The sequence below is a fragment of the Chrysemys picta genome, chromosome 1 (genome assembly GCF_011386835.1).
Source record: "Chrysemys picta bellii isolate R12L10 chromosome 1, ASM1138683v2, whole genome shotgun sequence".
NCBI classification, from domain to species: Eukaryota; Metazoa; Chordata; order Testudines; family Emydidae; genus Chrysemys; species Chrysemys picta.
In genome coordinates, this window is record NC_088791.1 from 144144725 (window position 1) to 144162436 (window position 17712).

Consider the following 17712-nt stretch of genomic DNA (forward strand, 5'->3'; position numbering starts at 1 on the left):
ACACCCAGTCTCTGATCTCTGGCTACTGTCTTCTCCCCCATATTGAGTCATGTGCTGCTAGGGCTACTGCTATCAGCACAGGCCTGGCCAGAGCTGCCTGCTTGGCTCGGCTTTTAGCAGGGCCAGACTTAGGCTTGATAGTGCCCCACCTTGCCATTTTTGGAGCAGAGTGTGGTAATTTGTTCTGATCTGGCAAATAAATACATAAGTGTGCACATTTACCCCCCCCCCCCCCCCAAAAAAAAATTCTGGAGCAGTTGTTGGGACAAATAAGTGTTGCTATCTCATAACTTCTGTTAATCTTATTGTACACCTCTACCCTGATATAACACTGTCCACGGGAGCCAAAAGAGCTTACTGTGTTAAAGGTGAAGCCACGTTGTATCGAACTTGCTGTGATCCATGGGAGTGCGCAGCCCTGCCCTCCCTGGAGCACTGCTTTACCGTGTTGTATCGGAATTTGTGTTATATCAGGCTGTGTTATATCGGGGTAGAGGTGTATGTGATGTTTGGACAGAAGTGAATACAGCACACTCTCAACTGTCTAATAGTAAAGATTTTAGCTCTACCCCCTGTTTAGAAAAATCTGAGCTTAAAGCTCCAGAAGGCATGTGTGAATGTAAAGGAGCTTAAGTCAATACAGGCTCCTGCAATGGTAGCCTAAGGCACGTTTGAACAAATGGGGTAAATCTATGCCATAGAGCCTCTGCCAGCAGAGCTAGAGCAGCTTAGCTGTGTTATGTAGCTGGAGCCTATGCTGCCACAACTTTCTGTGAATGTAAGTACATCACCTCCCCAAACAGCTGGGTAAGTCAATAAAGCCTCTTCCCTTGACATGGCTGGGGTTAGCCTAGCTAGGCCAACAGCGGGGGTTCTCTAGAACCCTGCTTGACACCAATACTGCCCTAACGTTGCAGGGTAAACTAAGCCTGCAGCTTTTACGGCTGTCTGGTCTGGCACATGTAATTATTCTGGAATCGCGGTTGCACTCCAGATTTACACCTACCTTAGTCCGAAACGAGTCAAACAACCCCCACTGCGGTAAGGGGCTTTGCTTACGCCTCACTTCTCGGCTGGAGGAAGAAGGGGTGTGGGTGTGTTCGGGGGGCCGGCTGCCTAATCAGTGGGTAGGAGGAGACGATTCTAGCCAATGGCGGGGTGGCAGGAGGAGAAGCGTCTGGCCAATCCCAGGGCGAGGGAGGAGCCGGGCTGAGCCTGCGTGGAGAGAAAGCTACGCAAAGACTTTCTCAGGAAGTGGCCGCTGCGCACGTGGGGCCGGAAGGTAGGTGTGGGGTTACGGCTGCTGCTGTTCTCTTCGGGCCCGATGCTCTGCCCGTGTCCACACTCCCCAGCCTGGCTCGGAGCTGGGGTAGCGTGCGCGGGTAGGGAGGCCGGGGTTTGTGCAGGCGTGCCGGGCGTGGTAACTTGGGGGTGAAAGCTCCAGCAGAGCTCGGCCCTTTGGGGGGGAGGGGGCGTGAAGTGGGGGATCCAGCCGCGGGCTCCTTGTGTCTGAACTGGGAAACACTCTGAGGCTGGTCGGGAGGGCTGAGGGTTTGGGGAAGACCTTGAGCTAAGTGGTTTCTGGGCAGCGAGATTTGAGAGCTCAGAAACGAGTTACGGGGGATGGGGTTTAACCAGAGACACCTTAGAACGGGGAGTGTGTTAGATCAGTGGTTCTCAACCTTCCTAGACTACCCTGTCAGGAGGCTGATTTGTCTTCCGTACCCCCAAGTTTCACCTCACTTAAAAACTCCTAGCTTACAAAATCAGCCATAAAAATACAGAAGTGTTACAGCACACAGAAACATTGCTGAGACTCTGATTTTTACCATATAATTATAAATCAATTGAAATATAAATATTGTACTTATATTTCAGTGTATGGTAGATAGAGCAGTATAAACAACTCATTGTATGAAATTTTAGTTTGTACTGACTTCACTAGTGATTTTTATGTAGCCTGTTGTAAAACTAGGTAAATATCTAGGTGAGTTGAAGTACCCCCAGGAAGCCCTCTGTGTAGCCCCAGGGGCACATGTACCCCTGGTTGAGAACCACTGTGTTAGAGACAGACAGAGACAGGTAGTTGGAAGAACTACTGTCCTAAAGGAATCACCCCTGAGGTTGCCATGCCATATGAGTAAATGTGTGTGCGTGGGGTCTGTTCTGTTTTCTTTTATCTCATTTTCCTTCCTTCCTTCCTTTTCCTTTACTTACCCCACAGAGTGAACAGTACTATGGGGCGCAAACTTGATGTACTGAGGAAGGAAAAACGTGGCCCAGGGCGCAAAGCCCGCAAACAGAAGGGAGCAGAGGTAGAATTAGCCAAATTTCTTCCGCCAGGTAAGTGTCTTTGTTTCCGTATCATTTTCTGCGCGCGCACACACACACACTCCCCACACGCAGTCACACCTGTAAGGGCTTTTAAATAAGGACAGGTTTCAGAGTAGCAGCCGTGTTAGTCTGTATCCGCAAAAAGAACAGGAGTGGCACCTTGTGGCACCTTAGAGACTAACAAATGTTACTACTTTGAACCACTTAAATCCTACTGTCTGTATTTAATAAAATCACTTTTTATTTAGCAATTTACTCAGAGTATGTATTAATACCTGAGGGAGCAAACAACTGTGCATATCTCTCTATCAGTGTTATAAAGGGCAAACAATTTATGAGTTTGCCCTGCATAAGCTTTATGCAGGGTAAAACAAATTTATCTGGGTTTAGACCCCATTGGGAGTTGGGCATCTGAGTGCTAGAGACAAGCACGCTACTGTGAGCTGTTTTCAGGTAAACCTGCAGCTTTGGGACAAGTGATTCAGACCCTGGGTCTGTGTTAGAGCCAGACAGGAGTGGCTGGCTCAGCAAGACAGGGTGCTGGAGTCCTGAGCTGGCAGAGAAAACAGGAGCAGGAGTAGTCTTTTGCACATAAGGACATCATCCTATTGTTTGTCCTCCTCCTGTTACCAGTTTCTTAATTTTCTGTCATCTTTGTTTGTTTCTAGCTACTGATAACAGTGGAAACAAATTATCCAGCCATGCACGAAAAAGGTGAGTGTACAAATACACAAATTATTTTCTCCTCTAGAGTGGATAGAATCCAAGGCACTATTTGCAATCTGGCAGACCCAAGTCAGAGTGCTGTGATGGGTCAGAGGGAGTTGTTAGGCTCTCTGATGTAAGAGGGTTTTTCTGTTCATTTATTCTTTTGTTCACTTGTCCGTGTGTTTTCAGGGCTGCAAAGAGACGAATGGGGTCAGGAAAAACCCAAGCTAGGAAAAATCTGCTTCAGCTAAAGAAGCCAACAGATAAGGGGGGAATGGATGGCACCAACACAGGTATGTGTTTAATAAGTTGACTTCAATCATTTAAAAGCATTTTTCTAATGAAGAGTTCCGGATGTTCTAAGTTCTTAAATCTCACTTTCATCCCCAGCTGTGAGCAGAGCAGGAGTCTGGCATCGCTTAAGTCATTTTAAGCAGTGGACGTCTCTTTCTACTGCCCCCATCTGACCTCCAGAGTGTTGTGGGCATCTTTAGTAGCTAGGGTTTTAAACACATGCATTGCACAGGACTAAGAAGTGCCTTGTAACCACCATAACTTAATTTTGGCTCAAATTAAATTTTGTAAAACCTGGGTTTTTAAAACTGTCTCTCCTCAGTAACACTGGGAGCATGCACATCAGACTTATTTTCTGCTTTCTATGCTGGTTCACCATAAAATACGGCTTCAAATGCAATGGTCACAGTCCTTGACCTCAGGGTGCACAATAACCTGGGCTCAGGATACACTGAAGGATCTGGGAATTTTTGGGGACTAATCCAAAAGTGTAGAGAGAAATCTTCACAGAATCCAAGAACCACTTAATAATGAGGAGAATGAAGAGTTTGTATTTACGGCAGTGCCGAAGAGTATGTCTACGCTGCAGCTGCGAGTGAGCCTCCCAGCCCAGGTAGACAGAGTAGTGCTAGCTCTGCTCATTCTTGCTTGCTAAAAATAGCAGCATAAACATTACAGCACAGATGATGGCTCAGGCTAGCCCCGCAAGTCAGAGCCTGCCCGCCCTCCTGGGTCTGAGCTTGGGTGGTGGTCTGAGCCTCTCTCCGTGCTGCAGTGTGTACGCTGCTATTTTTACTTGAGCCTAGGCTGGCAGGCACACTCCCAGCTGCAGTGTAGACATACCCTAAAGGTCCCAACCAAAATCACAACCTCATTGTCCTAAACGCTGCACTATCATAATGAAAGGCACTCCCTGACTCTGAGATTACAGTCTAAACAGATAAACAAAAATACTGTGACCCCCATTTTACATTTGGAAATTGAGACAGGTTCAGAGACACACAGTCTATGGTGATGTCAGGAACTTAACCCAGATCTGCAGAGTCCTAATCCAGTGCCACCTTCTACAAGACCATCCTTCCCTTAACTACTGTAAACCTCACTATTTTCCATTACAAGTATAGGACATGCTTTTGTGACCTGCCTTCACTAATACAAACTCCTACCACATCATATATTTAAAAAAAAAAAAAAAAAAGTTTTTTTCCCCCTTGGAAAAAGGAAGGAACAGAGAAAGGAACTACATGTAACCAATGTTAGCTGCTCTACGTAACGCATTGTGAAAGGTGCTCTGGTGTTATGCTGGTAGGTGTAGTATAAGAATCTAACTTGGAAATAAGCAAGAGAAATATAACAAATAAATAGAATGTAAAAAATTCAGTATTAGACCTGTGAAAAAGGGATGTGTATCATAAATCCCCATTGACTGTATGTCAGGAAACTGAAGTACAGAGAATTAACTGGCCCTTCTAGCTAGAGGTTAGAATGCAGAATTCCCAGCCCTCTTATTTTGCAATGAACAGGACAAGATGGTTTTGAGGGTTGTTGCAAATCATTAACCTTTTCTTCTGCCTGCAGTTGCAGAGCAGCCATCCCCACAGAAAGGAGGAAAATCCAGGGGGCCAGCAGAAGGAGCCTCTCGGCACCCTCAGCTTGGGTGCAATGACAGATGCTCACTTTCGCTAACTCCAGCCAAGAGATCACAGCCTGCTGGGGATAATGAAGAAGAGCGTTTGGAGTCCAGTGAAAGTGAGGGAGATGAGGATGTAGATGCCTGGGAGAACATGGGGGATGACGGGAGCAATGAGGAGATGGTGGATGATTATGGAGCTTCGTCCTCTGAGGAAGAGGAGGTAGGAACTCCTGACTTTCATGTCACAATAAACACTTGAGACTTCCCCAGCTGGGGGTAGTACGGGGCTCAGACATCATGACCTTATCACTGAGATGGAGGATGCCTGGGGTGGGTGGGAGGAGTTGAAAGGCTTTATCCCCATGTGAGAGAGACCTCAAGAGTGGAGATGGGTCCAGGCATAGAGTACTTGCTCCTGCCTTCATCTGCTGCTGGTGCTATCGCATAGAGTGAGTGGGTTTTACGGGGCAGGAATGGGGGTGGCAGGGAGCTGCCATCTGATGCCATAGTTTCATTAACTCTCCCATGACTCTCTTAGCTGCTGCCCATCGAACAAGCCGCCCGGAAGCAGAAGTCTGGCAGGTGAGGGTTTCAGGAGCTGGAGGCCAGCAGGTTCTCTCCTAGGCTGTGGTGAGGCTGTCTCTTCCATCCCCCCACATTTCTAGCATGCCTAGATTCCAAGGCCAAAAGGGACCACTGTGGTCATCCAGTCTGACCCCCTGTGTTAACACAGGCCATAGAACTTCTCCAAAATAATTCCAAGAGCATGTTCTTTAGACAAACATCCAATCTTAATTTAAAAATTGCCAGTGGTGGAGAATCCACCACGACCCTTGCTAAATTGTTCCAGTGACTAATTATTCTCACCATTAAAATGTACTCCTTATTTCCAATCTAGATTTCTCTAGCTTCAGCTTCCAGCCACTGGGTTGTGTTATGCCTTTCTCTGCTAGGTTGAAGAGCCCATTATTACATATTTGTTCCCCCTGTAGGTATTTATAAATTGTAATCAAGTCACCCCTTAACTGTCTCTTTGAGGCTATGTATTTAGCTTAACAATCAATAGAAAGCAGGTTATATAATCCTTGCATCATTCTCATGGCTCTTCTGAACCCTCTCCAATTTATCACCATCCTTCTGGAATTGTGGGCACCAGAACTGGACACTTCTCTGTGGCACTTCTCTCCTTACTTGCGGGGAGGGAGAGGATGGAAGGTTCTCATGCTTAAATGCAAACCCTTCCCTCTCTTGTGCTCAGGGAGGGCCTCAGTGAGGATGACAGTGAAGATGAAGAGGAGTGGGTGAGCAGCCGAAGCAAGGGGCAGGAGGAAGAGGAGGACACGGACCTGCAGCTCAATATGGAGATAGATGAGCAATTTGTGTTACCCAGTGGTGAGGAGATCGAGAGAGAGAATATCCTTCCCTCTAACGTGTGTGGTGCACATATCTGTGCTGTGTACACAGCTTGAGCACCCACACTCTTGCACAGAACCATGTTGGGTTGTACGTGTGTGTTGCATAGCGGAGGTGTATTGGTTATGATAGGCTGCACTAGTGTATCACAGGAGCCATACCACCTGCATGTGTTCGATTGCGCTTGTGTGTCATTGGGGGGAGAGGGGAACTAGCACACTCCAGCATAACAGCAGAGGCATTTGTGATGCCATATGTGTAGCCTGAAAGTCATGCTCTAGAGGCACCTGTGCATTGCATGTCATGGTATGCACACAATATTCACATTTGAGCAATGCCCAGGGTCGTGTGACTCTTCTTTTTCTTGATTCCTTAACTGCCTCATTACCTGCTGAGCCACCTGACCTGCACCTCGTTCATCAACGTATCAAGGAGAATGTGGAGGTGCTGCAGGACTTCAGGGTGAAGCGGGAGGCAGGACGTGCCCGGCAGGAGTACCTCGCATTGCTACGCCAGGACCTTGCTGTCTACTATTCCTACAGTGACTTCTTGCTAAAGAAGCTCATGGAGCTCTTCCCTCTCCCTGAGGTATGAACCCCGCCCAGGTCCAGGTATGCTTCTGGATTCACCCAGCCTACATCCACACTGACTGGTGTTCACCCGTCTGCCCACCCAATTCCCAGATATGGGCCTGACTTCCTTGCTGCCTTCGCCTGTTCTTTATCTCATTTTCTTTTCTCCCCTTCCTCCCCTGGAGAATAGCTACGGTACCTGTATTTAAGAAAGGGGGAAGAAAGTAACCTGGGCGATTACAGACCTTGTAGTCCAGGGGTAGGCAACCTATGGCACATATGCCAAAGGCAGCACGCAAGCTGATTTTCAGTGGCACTCACACTGCCCGGGTCCTGGCCACCAGTCTGGGGGGCTCTGCATTTTAATTTAATTTTAAATGAAGCTTCTTAAACATTTTAAAAACCTTATTTGCTTTACATACAACAATAGTTTAGTTATATATTATAGCCTTATAGAAAGAGACCTTCTAAAAACGTTAAAATGTATTACTGGCACGCGAAACCTTAACTCAGAGTGAATAAATGAAGACTCGGCACACCACTTCTGAAAGGTTGCCGACCCCTGTTGTAGTCTGACCTCAGTAGCATGCAGGGCTTTAGAGCAAATTGTGAAGAAAAGAACAATTAAATTTATCTAAATAGATCTAATATTCCTGGGCTTTGGTAAAATGTTTGACACGGTACCACATGGAACATTGTTAGTTAAATTAGGAAAGATGGGGATCAGTCGAACCATTGTCAGGTGGATAAGGAACTGGCTAAAGCAGAGAAGGCAACAAGTTGTGCTGAAAGGTGAACTATCGGACTGGACTGGGGTTACTGATGGAGTTCCTCAAGGATTGGTTTTGGGACCTCTCATATTTTAATATTTTTATTAATGACTTTGGCACAAAAAATAGAGTGCTAATGAAATTTGCTGCTGCTAAAGTTGGGAGACATGGTCAATACAGAGGAGGTTCAGAATATTATACAGGAACAGGATGACCTTAAAAACTGGAGTAACAGAAACGGGATGAAATTTAATAGTACAAAGTGCAAGTTCATGCACATAGGGTCTAATAAGAATGTCTGCTATAAGCTGGGCGCTCATCAGTTGGAAGCAACAGAGGAGGAGAGCGACTTGGGTGTATGGGCCGATCAAAGGTGACTGAGCCACCAACATGATGCGGCTGTGAAAAAGGCTAGGATGTGAGGCAAGGTATTTCCAGTAAAGATAGGGAAGTATTAATGCCATAATACAAGGCACTAGTGAGACCTCATATGGAATGTTGTGTACAGTTATGGTCACCCATGTTCAAAAAAGATTAATTTAAACGGGGAATGGAGGGCTTATCTCAGGGGTAGGCAACCTATGGCACGCGAGCTGATTTTCAATGGCACTCGCACTGCCCGGGTCCTGGCCGCCAGTCCGGGGGGGCTCTGCATTTTAATTTAATTTTAAATGAAGCTTCTTAAGTAAATAAGGTTTTTAAAATGTTTTACATACAACAGTTTACTTATATATTATAGACTTATAGAAAGAGACCTTCTAAAAACATTAAAAGGTATTACTGGCACGCGAAACCTTAAATTAGAGTGAATAAATGAAGACTCGGCACACCACTTCTGAAAGGTTGCTGACCCCTGGCTTATTTTATGAGAGGAAATTGGAAGAGTTTGGCTTGTTAGCAAAACAAAGGCTGAGGGGATATGATTGCGCTATTACACATACATAGGGGGTAGACACCAGGGAGGGTGAAGAGCTATTAAGTTAAAGGACAATGTTGGCACAAAAACAAGTGGCTATAAACTGGCTGTGAACAAATTCAAGCTGGAAATTAGAAGGAGGTTTCTAACCATCAGAGGATAGGTTCTGGAACAGATTCTAGAAGTTATGGGGGAAAACGAGAGTTGGACAAATTTATCAGTGGAATTATATGGCGTGGTGCAGGTCTCAGCAGTCCTGGAGGTTCCTTCTGGTTCATGTCAGATGTTTCTAAAATCTCATGCTTCAGGATTTCAGCTGGTCACCTGCAGTGGTCAGGAAGGGACTCCCTCCCTGGCAATGTATTCTGTGTGGTTTTTTTGTTGTTTTTTTTTTTCTTCTTCCCCCTCCTTCTGAAGCATCAGAGATGGCCACAGCTGGAGAAGGGGCAGTGGACAGGGTGGGCCAAGGCTCGGAGGTGGTATTGATCATTGTCTCTCTGGTGCTTGGCTGACTGGTTCTTGCTACATGCTCAGGGTCTAATTGATCACCTTATGTGAGTTTGGGAAGGAATTGTCCCCCAGCTCAGATTAGCAGTGACCTAGCAGGAGGGAGGGTTTGTCTTCCTTTGCAGCATGTGAGTGTGCATCATTTGCCAGGATTATCTGGGTATATCTCCCGTAATTGCTTCCCTGCCACTGCACAGGCCTCAGGCATTGGTCATCTTGGTTCCCCCGTTCTCTGCTTGTAGCACACAACAGTCTAGTCTCCTGACAGTTGTAATACTTTACTCTAATTTTGGTTGTTGGGCATAGCGTGCAAGTAGTGGGAGGGGTTGGTGGTCTGTGATGTACAGGAAGACAGACTAGGTGATCTGGTGGTGCCTTCTGGCCCTAAACTCTGACTCTATCTCCAGCTGGTCAACTTCTTAGAATCTAATGAGGTTCCTCGCCCCATGACGCTTCGTACCAACACACTGAAAACACGGCGACGAGACCTGGCACAGGTTAGCAAAGCATCATGGTCCCTCAACCTCTGTCCCAGTTATGGAGCAAAGATCTCACCCCTCTGTCTTCATCCTTCAGGCTCTGATTAATCGCGGTGTGAATCTTGACCCTCTGGGGAAGTGGTCGAAAACTGGGCTTGTTGTCTACGACTCCTCTGTGCCCATCGGTGAGAAACTGACCCTCCCTTCACAGGGCTGAGCTGACTGACTCATTTTTTAGCTGCTTTTCCTCTTCTCATGGCTCTGTTCTTCATCCCTCCTCTCTTTCTCTCCCCTCCCCTCCACCCCCTCCAAGGTGCCACCCCTGAGTACCTGGCTGGACACTACATGCTACAAGGAGCTTCCAGCCTCCTCCCTGTCATGGCTCTGGCCCCCCAAGAGAATGAACGCATCCTGGACATGTGCTGTGCCCCAGGAGGCAAGACCAGCTACATAGGTACCTGACTGGGGGGAGGGGGAGGGAGGGACCAAGGCTCTGGAGTTTGGGAGGAGAGCCTGGGGGAAAGAGGTCTGTGGGGACACCTGGGGGCAGGGAAATAGGGGAAGCTGGGGGATGGGTTGCCTGGTAGGAGGGAGAGGCAGTGAGGGGTCCACTGGGGAAGGGGAGGGGGGGGTTATTCCTCCTGCTGATTGGGAGGTGGTGGGGCTGCACATTGTCTGGGTCTTGATGTAACCTTCATCCCCTGGCAGCTCAGCTGATGAAGAACACAGGTGTGATCCTGGCCAACGACAGCAGTGCTGAGCGGCTGCGCAGTGTGGTGGGGAATCTGCACCGTCTGGGAGTCACCAATGCTGTCTTGAGCCACTGCGATGGACGCCAATTCCCCAAGGTACACAGCCACTGGGTAGTTTCATGTTTGCTGTGGCCATCACAAGGCTTCATGGAATCCACCTGTGCTCTCCTTGACTGTGTGCAGCGGGTGGGTGACTCACAAGAAAGGAATGCACATGGGGTGGGGGAGAAGGCAATGGGGCATCTCTTCTCCCCACCCCCTTCCCCTTTTCTGCTGCTGTTCTGTTGTTCCCCTTGTTGTCCTGTCAATGGAATTGAGGCCAAGACCTCTGTCTCTCCACCCACCTCTAGGTGCTGGGTGGGTTTGACCGTGTCCTCCTTGATGCTCCCTGCAGTGGCACAGGTGTCATCTCCAAGGACCCAGCTGTCAAAACCAACAAGGTGAGCAGCCTGGGCAGGGGCGGCTCAGGAGAAGTGGGAAGGAGCTTGAGTGATTTGTGGTGTAGTGCAGGGGTTCTCAAATTTTTCCTTCTGAGGCCCCCCACAACATGCTATTAAAAATTCCATTGTCCACCTGTGCAACAATTGTTTGTCAGTAGATTAAAAGCCAGGGCCGAGCCGGTGTTAGGGGGTAGCAAAGAGAACGATTGCCCAGCCACAAGGGGCCCCACCAAGCTACGTTGGTTGGGCTTCTGCTTGAGCCCTAGGAGGAGGGGCTCGGGCTTCGGCTTTCTGCCCTGGGCCCCAGTGAATTTAACATTGGCCCTGATCTCTGGTTTATTTTGGTGGACCCCCTGAAACTTGCTTGTGCCCCCCCTCCGGAGGGCCTCTGGTTGAAAACTGCTGGTGTAGGGTACAGAGTGAGATGTGAACTTGCCTGCAGGCCATGGAAGAGCAGGGCTTCTGGACTCTTGTCCTTGCACCAAGATGTCTGGACCAGAGAAACCTGAAGAAATTGACCTGTCTCCCTTGCGCACACTGTTCTGGGACCAGATTTAGGGGTAGAAGCCCACCTGACTCCTGCTACCTCACCACTGGTGGCTCTTGCTCTCATCACACCTCCATTTGCAGCAGGCACAGAGGGTACAGTGAGCTAGGCCAGGGGGAGGAGTGGATCAGCATAGCTCAAGTGTTCTAACCCCCTCTGTGTCTCTCAGGATGAGAGGGATATCCTGCGTTGTGCTCATCTGCAGAAGGAGCTGATTCTCAGTGCTATTGACTCAGTCAATGCTGCCTCAGAGACAGGGGGCTACATAGTGTACTGTACCTGCTCCATCATGGTGAGTTCCCTTTGGGTGTCAGGCAGCTGGCTCGTGTGCTGGGGGAGCTCTCATTCAGAGAGTCTCCACAGAGTCTGTCTCTAATGCTTGGTCTCTCGCAGGTGGAAGAGAATGAGTGGGTTGTGGATTATGCCCTGAAGAAACGCAATGTTCGCTTGGTGCCCACAGGGCTGGACTTTGGCAAGGAAGGATTCACCAGGTGTGTGTTAAGTCTCGGGGGGCTGTGGGGAGGAGGGAAGCTTGCTCTGTTTTTAGCCCTGAGACTTCTATTGGGAAACTAATATTTCCTCTTCTCTCTCCCCTCAGGTTCAAGGACCGTCGCTTCCACCCATCCCTCAAATCCACACAGCGTTTCTACCCTCACACCCACAACATGGATGGGTTCTTCATCGCCAAGCTCAAGAAATTTTCTAATGCCATCCCTAAAATGCAGAAAGGTAACTGAACTCCAGAGCTGCACTATGCTATCTTGCTCATGTACAGTGCTGGCTGGTTTGGAGCAGCAGAGAGCTCTCCATCCAGGCAGCACTGCTTGCTCACCACAACATCTTCTGCACTTTCCTCTCTGACTCTTGTTTCTTCTTCTAGATGAGGAATCTACTGTGGAAACAGCAAGTTCAGCATCTGCTCCGGAAGTAGCTGCAGAGCCACAGCTTAAAAGGAAGAAACTTGAGAGGTTGAAAGTCACCATGGGGCAGAAGAAGCAGCAGCAGCCCCCTTCAAAGGGAGGTTCTGTGCAAAGGCATAAGAGGCCCTCTCCCCGGCGTCTAGGAACTCGGCCACCTGCCAGGAAGCAGCATAGAGTGCACCGGAATAGACAATAAGAGCGACTGCCTCTTTGGGCTTTGGTGTCTGATTCCATGAGAGTTGCAGGGATGGGGCATTCTCCTTGAAGGCTGAAGGTCAGGGACTCTCCAGATTCCACCCATGTAGGGTTGTTTTTCGCCATCTTGTGCAGTGAGTGTCTGGGACAACTATTGCCCCTATAGAGGGAGCATTTTTTGGACTTTATTCTTGCAGCCCAGTGTACTTCCCCCAGCATGGGGTTGGGGTACTGGATTGATAGATTCTAATTCATTAAAGATTGATCAAATTCTCTCTCTCCCTGCATGTCTAAGGCAGGAATTTATTTCAATGCAGTGTAACTGGACCCTGCAGTAAATGTTCAGCTGTAGCCATTTGTTCTTGTGCTGCACTGTGGCCTCTCCCTCTGTACTTGGCTTCCATTGTTCTGTCCTCCCATCACTCTCCCTCGTTGCCTCTTTGCTTTCTGTCCTGCCCTTATTCTGACCCTCCTGTTTCCCAATCTTCAGTCACTTCACTCCTCCTTCCCAAACCTTTCCCTTGTGCCCCTTTCTTTCACTCCTGGGCCAGTGATGGGGGCTGCCCTACAGCCTGGGTTTTGTACAGTTTGGTTGCCTCTTCACCCACCCTCTGGCTGCTGCGGCTCAGTAAGTGGGGCTAGCAAAGGATGGAAGGGAATTGCTTCTGCTGAAAGGCTATTAACCTTCGTTCAAACCCCTGCAACTGCCCTATGCCTAGTACATGTCAGCACAGCTCCCTGTGCTCTGGAAGCCCTTTTTGCGAGTAGCCCTGCAAATGGGTTCATGCCTGAAGAGGGGATAGTAGCCAGTTTTTCCCATCACAGCAGTGAGCAGGCCTTGTTTTGGAGGCAGCTTTACTAGTAAACTTTCTTTCTCCACACTGATAAGCATAGATAAGGCTGTCCAGCCCCCGCTCCTACATATCTGAAGTAAAGTCTTCTTCCTGCAGGAGCCTGGCATACAGGAGCCCTGAGCTTAATTCTCATTGCTGCTATTGCCTTGCTCTGCAGCTTTTGGTGAGTTCCTGCCCTGATTCTCATCTCTAGCCTTAGGCTAGTGGGAGGGACTGACCTGACAGTGGGTGATGAAATCAAATTCATCCAGGTCTGAAGTGTCCCCCTCCCCCTCCCCTTCCCCACATACTGAGACTTAAACAAATCAGTCTTCCTTTAGTGCCCTGTGGGATCATCCTCTAGGGCTCCTAGCGCCTTAAGGAAGGGGGTTCCAGGACCTTCCTGTGGGGAGATGACCCATTCGCCAACATAATACACCCCTGTAGTGAGGCGGCCTGGCTCCCAGTCGCCCCTGCGAGGGACAAGTCAGAACAGCCGCCAGAGTGGGCAGGGTCACCGCCACCTGTCCCCGCCCCCCGGAAGTCAAGGGGTGGGACAGGAAGTATAAAGGCCCGGCCCCAGCGCTCAGTTGCCGTCCGACCACGGGAGAGGACGTCCGAGCTTCTGCTGGGCCAAGCCTGCCCCGAGCCCGGTATCCTGAGGAGGACTGGCCGAGCCTGCCCTGAGCCCAGTATCCTGAGGAGGACTGGCCGAGCCTGCCCCGAGCCCGGTATCCTGAGGAGCAGACTGAACTTCCCCTCACCGAGGGTCCGGAGGAGCCGCCCAACCTACCCAGCGCTTGCTGCCCTGAGGAGCCCATGATCTGGGACACAGCGGACGAGGCTAAGGACGTACAGGTACCCATGGAGGAGGAGATGGGAAGTGGCCTGGGGATAGCAGACCCCGAACCCATGTCAGTGTGTTGCGGTCAGGATCCCCACTGACCCATCAGCAGACAGATTGCTGCTGACAGGGCCCCAGGCTGGAACACAGTGGAGTGGGTGGGCCTGTGTTCCCCGCTGCCACCCCACCCTGGGTGGCAGTTTCCTCCTCCTCCCCTACCCTCAAGCCAATGCTCAGCCCCTGCCTGAGGGCCTAAGCCCCTGAACTACTGTTTGTTTGCTCAGCCCCTGCCTGAAGGCCTGAGCCCGGGACTACTGGTTGCTCGCGACCCTGCCCCGACTTAGGGCTTGGACCTGCGAGACTGATCTGTTCCCCAGCCTCATGTAGTGAGGCGGCCTGGCTCCCAGTCGCCCCTGCGAGGGACGAGCCCCACCCCGGACATCTACAACCCCTCAACACCGGTAAGTGGGTCATGAGTTCCAGTTGGAGCTCTCCTGGGTTAGCTCCTAGTTGCAGTCAGGCCTGTGCGGATGGCAGGTTCCTGCTGAAGTATAACAAGATTTTAGCTCAAGCCTTGGCTCTCACCTTTGGTTCCTGAATATCTGTCTACATCATAGACTTGCCCTTGGGGATTCAATGCCACTATGATGAGGAATTCAGCTTAAATGTCTAAGTCCTGGTCTACACTATATGCTCACGTTGGTATAACGTCGCTGAGGGGCATGAAAAAGCCACACCCCTGAGTGATGCAGTTATACCCACCTAACTCCTGGCATAGGGGACCTGACTCCCAGTTTCTCCTATCGATATAGCTACCGCCTCTTGGGGAGGTAGAGTCCTGTGCCAACAGGAGAAGTTCTACCACCCATGTGGGTAGCATCTTCACTAAGCGCTACACTGGTGCACCTGCAGTGCTGTATGTGTAGACAAGCCCTCAGTCAGCACCAGGGCCGGTGAATCTTCTGCATCTACACGAGGTGTGGCATCTCCTCCAGGAGACTCCTTGTTATCCTTCAGGTGGGCACTTGCCCCCCTGCCCCCCAAAAGGTCTAAGCCTTTGCCAGCTTGTGTCCTTTTCATATGTGTGGCTCCTAAAGGGTCTTCTGTGCACTGATGGAGCCTCAGACTCTCCTGGCAAGATTGGGGTGGGGGGGTGGTTTTGCCCAAGGTCACAGTTCAATATAGGATCCAACATTTCTAAGGCCCAGCCTGCTCTGAATTAACCCAGTAGAACTCTTTCCTTAAAGAGCTGGGAATCAAATGCAGACGGCCTGATTCCACCAGGTAACTGAGCTTCTGCCTGCCCAGCTAATTACTGAATTATCTCCCCTCCTAGACTCAGAAATGTGTGCCTGCATTTGCCAGCAATTTCTGTGCTATTGTCACTCCCACATATTAAACCTGACCGTTACGAATCCCTTGGCTGTGACTCTGGTTCCTCTTGGAATGCTGAACAACGGAATGAGGTGAGACTGAGCAAAGGGAAAGGAGCTGAGGAGACAAAAATAGTCACTAAATCTAGTAGAGGATGACTTCCAGATCTCTTGTATAAACTGCTCGAAGGCCAAGATTGGTTTAGAGAAGCAATTTCTTGATACCTTAAGTGTTTCTTGGAACAGTTAGTGCTTGAGCAAGGGACGAGGCAGTTAAAATTTAAGTGACATACGTGGGTTTGTTCAAGAAGTAGCTGTAGTTGAACCATTAAGTAATAGTGACCGCATTATCAGTGAGATTTAACATCCCCAGGGGAGGAAAGGTCCCAAAGCGAGGTATGGTGACATGGCACTGTAGAAAGGGAGATTTTAATAAAATGAAGCTAGTCAAAAAGGCTGTACCATCAAATGTACAAATGAAATCCTTGGGTTCATCAGGGAGGCTACCCAAGCAGCTACCATAAGTGGCAGGATGGCAAAAGGGCAAGGGTCAAAGGTTGATTGAGCCAACCAGGCATCCTTCCAAAAATGGAAATCCAAGCCCTGGAAACCAGCAGAAAGGAGCTGGAACTGCAGCAGGTAGAAGGAAAGTACAAATAGCCAACCCCTCACCAGTGGAGAACATTTTTCAGTGTATGTTAAGCAGGGAGACGGCCAGGGAATGGGGGGATATGCTGGACTATCAAGAAACAAATTAAGGACTGTCAGGATGGCCCTGCCTGGAGTGCCCTCCTGCAGTAGTCCACAGCATTCTGTTTCCTTCCCTCAGAGTCCCCAGGAATAGTCCAAACATTCTGTGTGCAAATAGTCCTGATGAGTTATTACAACTGTTACTTGAAATTGGGCCAGCTAATAAGCTTAGGGAGGACTAATGACCCACCAGAGTTTGGCAGAAAGCAGCACGTTTATTATACTGACAGCTAAGCACAAAAGAAGTGGGGGGAGGTCACACTCTCGCTCCCAGGAGAGGCACGGCACTGGAGATGTCAGGATCCTTCAAGGTAAGTGTCCCACAGCGCAGCAATAGACGGTGCGATGAAGGTAAGTCTTCCCGAGGCACAATGAAATGCAACACGGTGAACCGCTGGCCAGGCGGTCCGGGCGAAGGGCCTTTATGGGAGATACAATCCTGTGAGTGCACTCCTGAGCACATGTCCTCTTTTAAGGACCTGCTCCTCGTGGCCTGCGACTAGAGATGACTTGGCTGTGTCTGGTTGACCACACCACCTCAGACAGTGTCCATGCATTGGGTGTGTGAGTGCTGCCTAATTGGCGTCCCAGACACTTTGTCTACCTGGAAGCTCTTCTGATATTCCAGCTGTTCAAGCAGCCTCTTCATTCCAGGGGGGAGGGGGAAAGCCACTTTACAGATATTCAAAGAGGGAGAGGAGACAAAGGGGGGCGGGGGCTGTAACGGACCTTTTGAACATACAGGTTATACAGAGCATACAGATTGCTGCTGCTCCTACAACATCCGCCCCTTGATCTATGATCATTACAGTAGTTGTTGCCGTTGTAGGGCACAGGTGATCTGTTGCAAACAAACCAAACAATCATAACCAGGTGAATATAACTAAAATCATTACAATTGACTAAACACCAGATATAACAAACACAAATGCAAATAATCATAATAATTAGGAATACAATAAAACCATCACCATTACAATAATTGGGTACATTGACAAACAAAATGGGGCTCAAGTTTGATGCTGCAATAGCCATCAAACAATAAATGTCAACCCTAACCCTTAAGTACACACAACAACTAAGATTTGTAGGAGTACCACAGTTGTCATGCAAGGTTAAACTGAGTTGGAAGATACATAGTAACAGAGAACTTGGTGAAATTGCTGATACTTAAACTAACATCCAGTTGCTAAAACGTTGCAGAATCCTCTATTACTAACAGTTGTTCTCAAAAGGTCTCGGGGGATGGGGAGGGAACAGACCCAAGACCTGAAAGACGGGGCCCTACAATCACGGACCAAGGTCAAAAATCCCACTAGAGGATGATAATGCGTGTTACAGGTTATGGGGGCCGATGAACTACCCTTCAGGGCTTGGGAAAGTAGAACCAGCGTGCATAGAGGAAAGTGTGGAATTAACAATACAAGAAAAC

The 17712-nt window shown here is 49.1% G+C and overlaps 1 protein-coding gene across 2 annotated transcripts; it reads left to right on the forward strand.

Annotated features, from left to right (window-relative positions):
• The first annotated feature begins 1160 nt into the window (after positions 1-1160).
• On the forward strand, positions 1161-12759 carry NOP2 (NOP2 nucleolar protein). Of its 2 annotated transcripts, none has more exons than XM_005291293.4 (17): positions 1161-1282; positions 2225-2343; positions 3003-3048; positions 3232-3335; positions 4915-5189; positions 5508-5551; positions 6228-6382; positions 6771-6970; positions 9555-9644; positions 9724-9811; positions 9940-10080; positions 10335-10474; positions 10729-10818; positions 11535-11657; positions 11759-11856; positions 11964-12094; positions 12246-12759. In XM_005291293.4, exons 2-17 carry the CDS (start codon positions 2238-2240, stop codon positions 12479-12481), a joined length of 2067 nt encoding a protein of 688 aa, XP_005291350.2. In that variant the 5' UTR covers positions 1161-1282; positions 2225-2237; the 3' UTR covers positions 12482-12759. The 2 variants fall into 2 exon arrangements, with proteins under 2 accessions (XP_005291350.2, XP_023966921.2); XM_024111153.3 differs by having other exon boundaries at positions 1249-1382.
• Positions 12760-17712: the final 4953 nt, after the last annotated feature.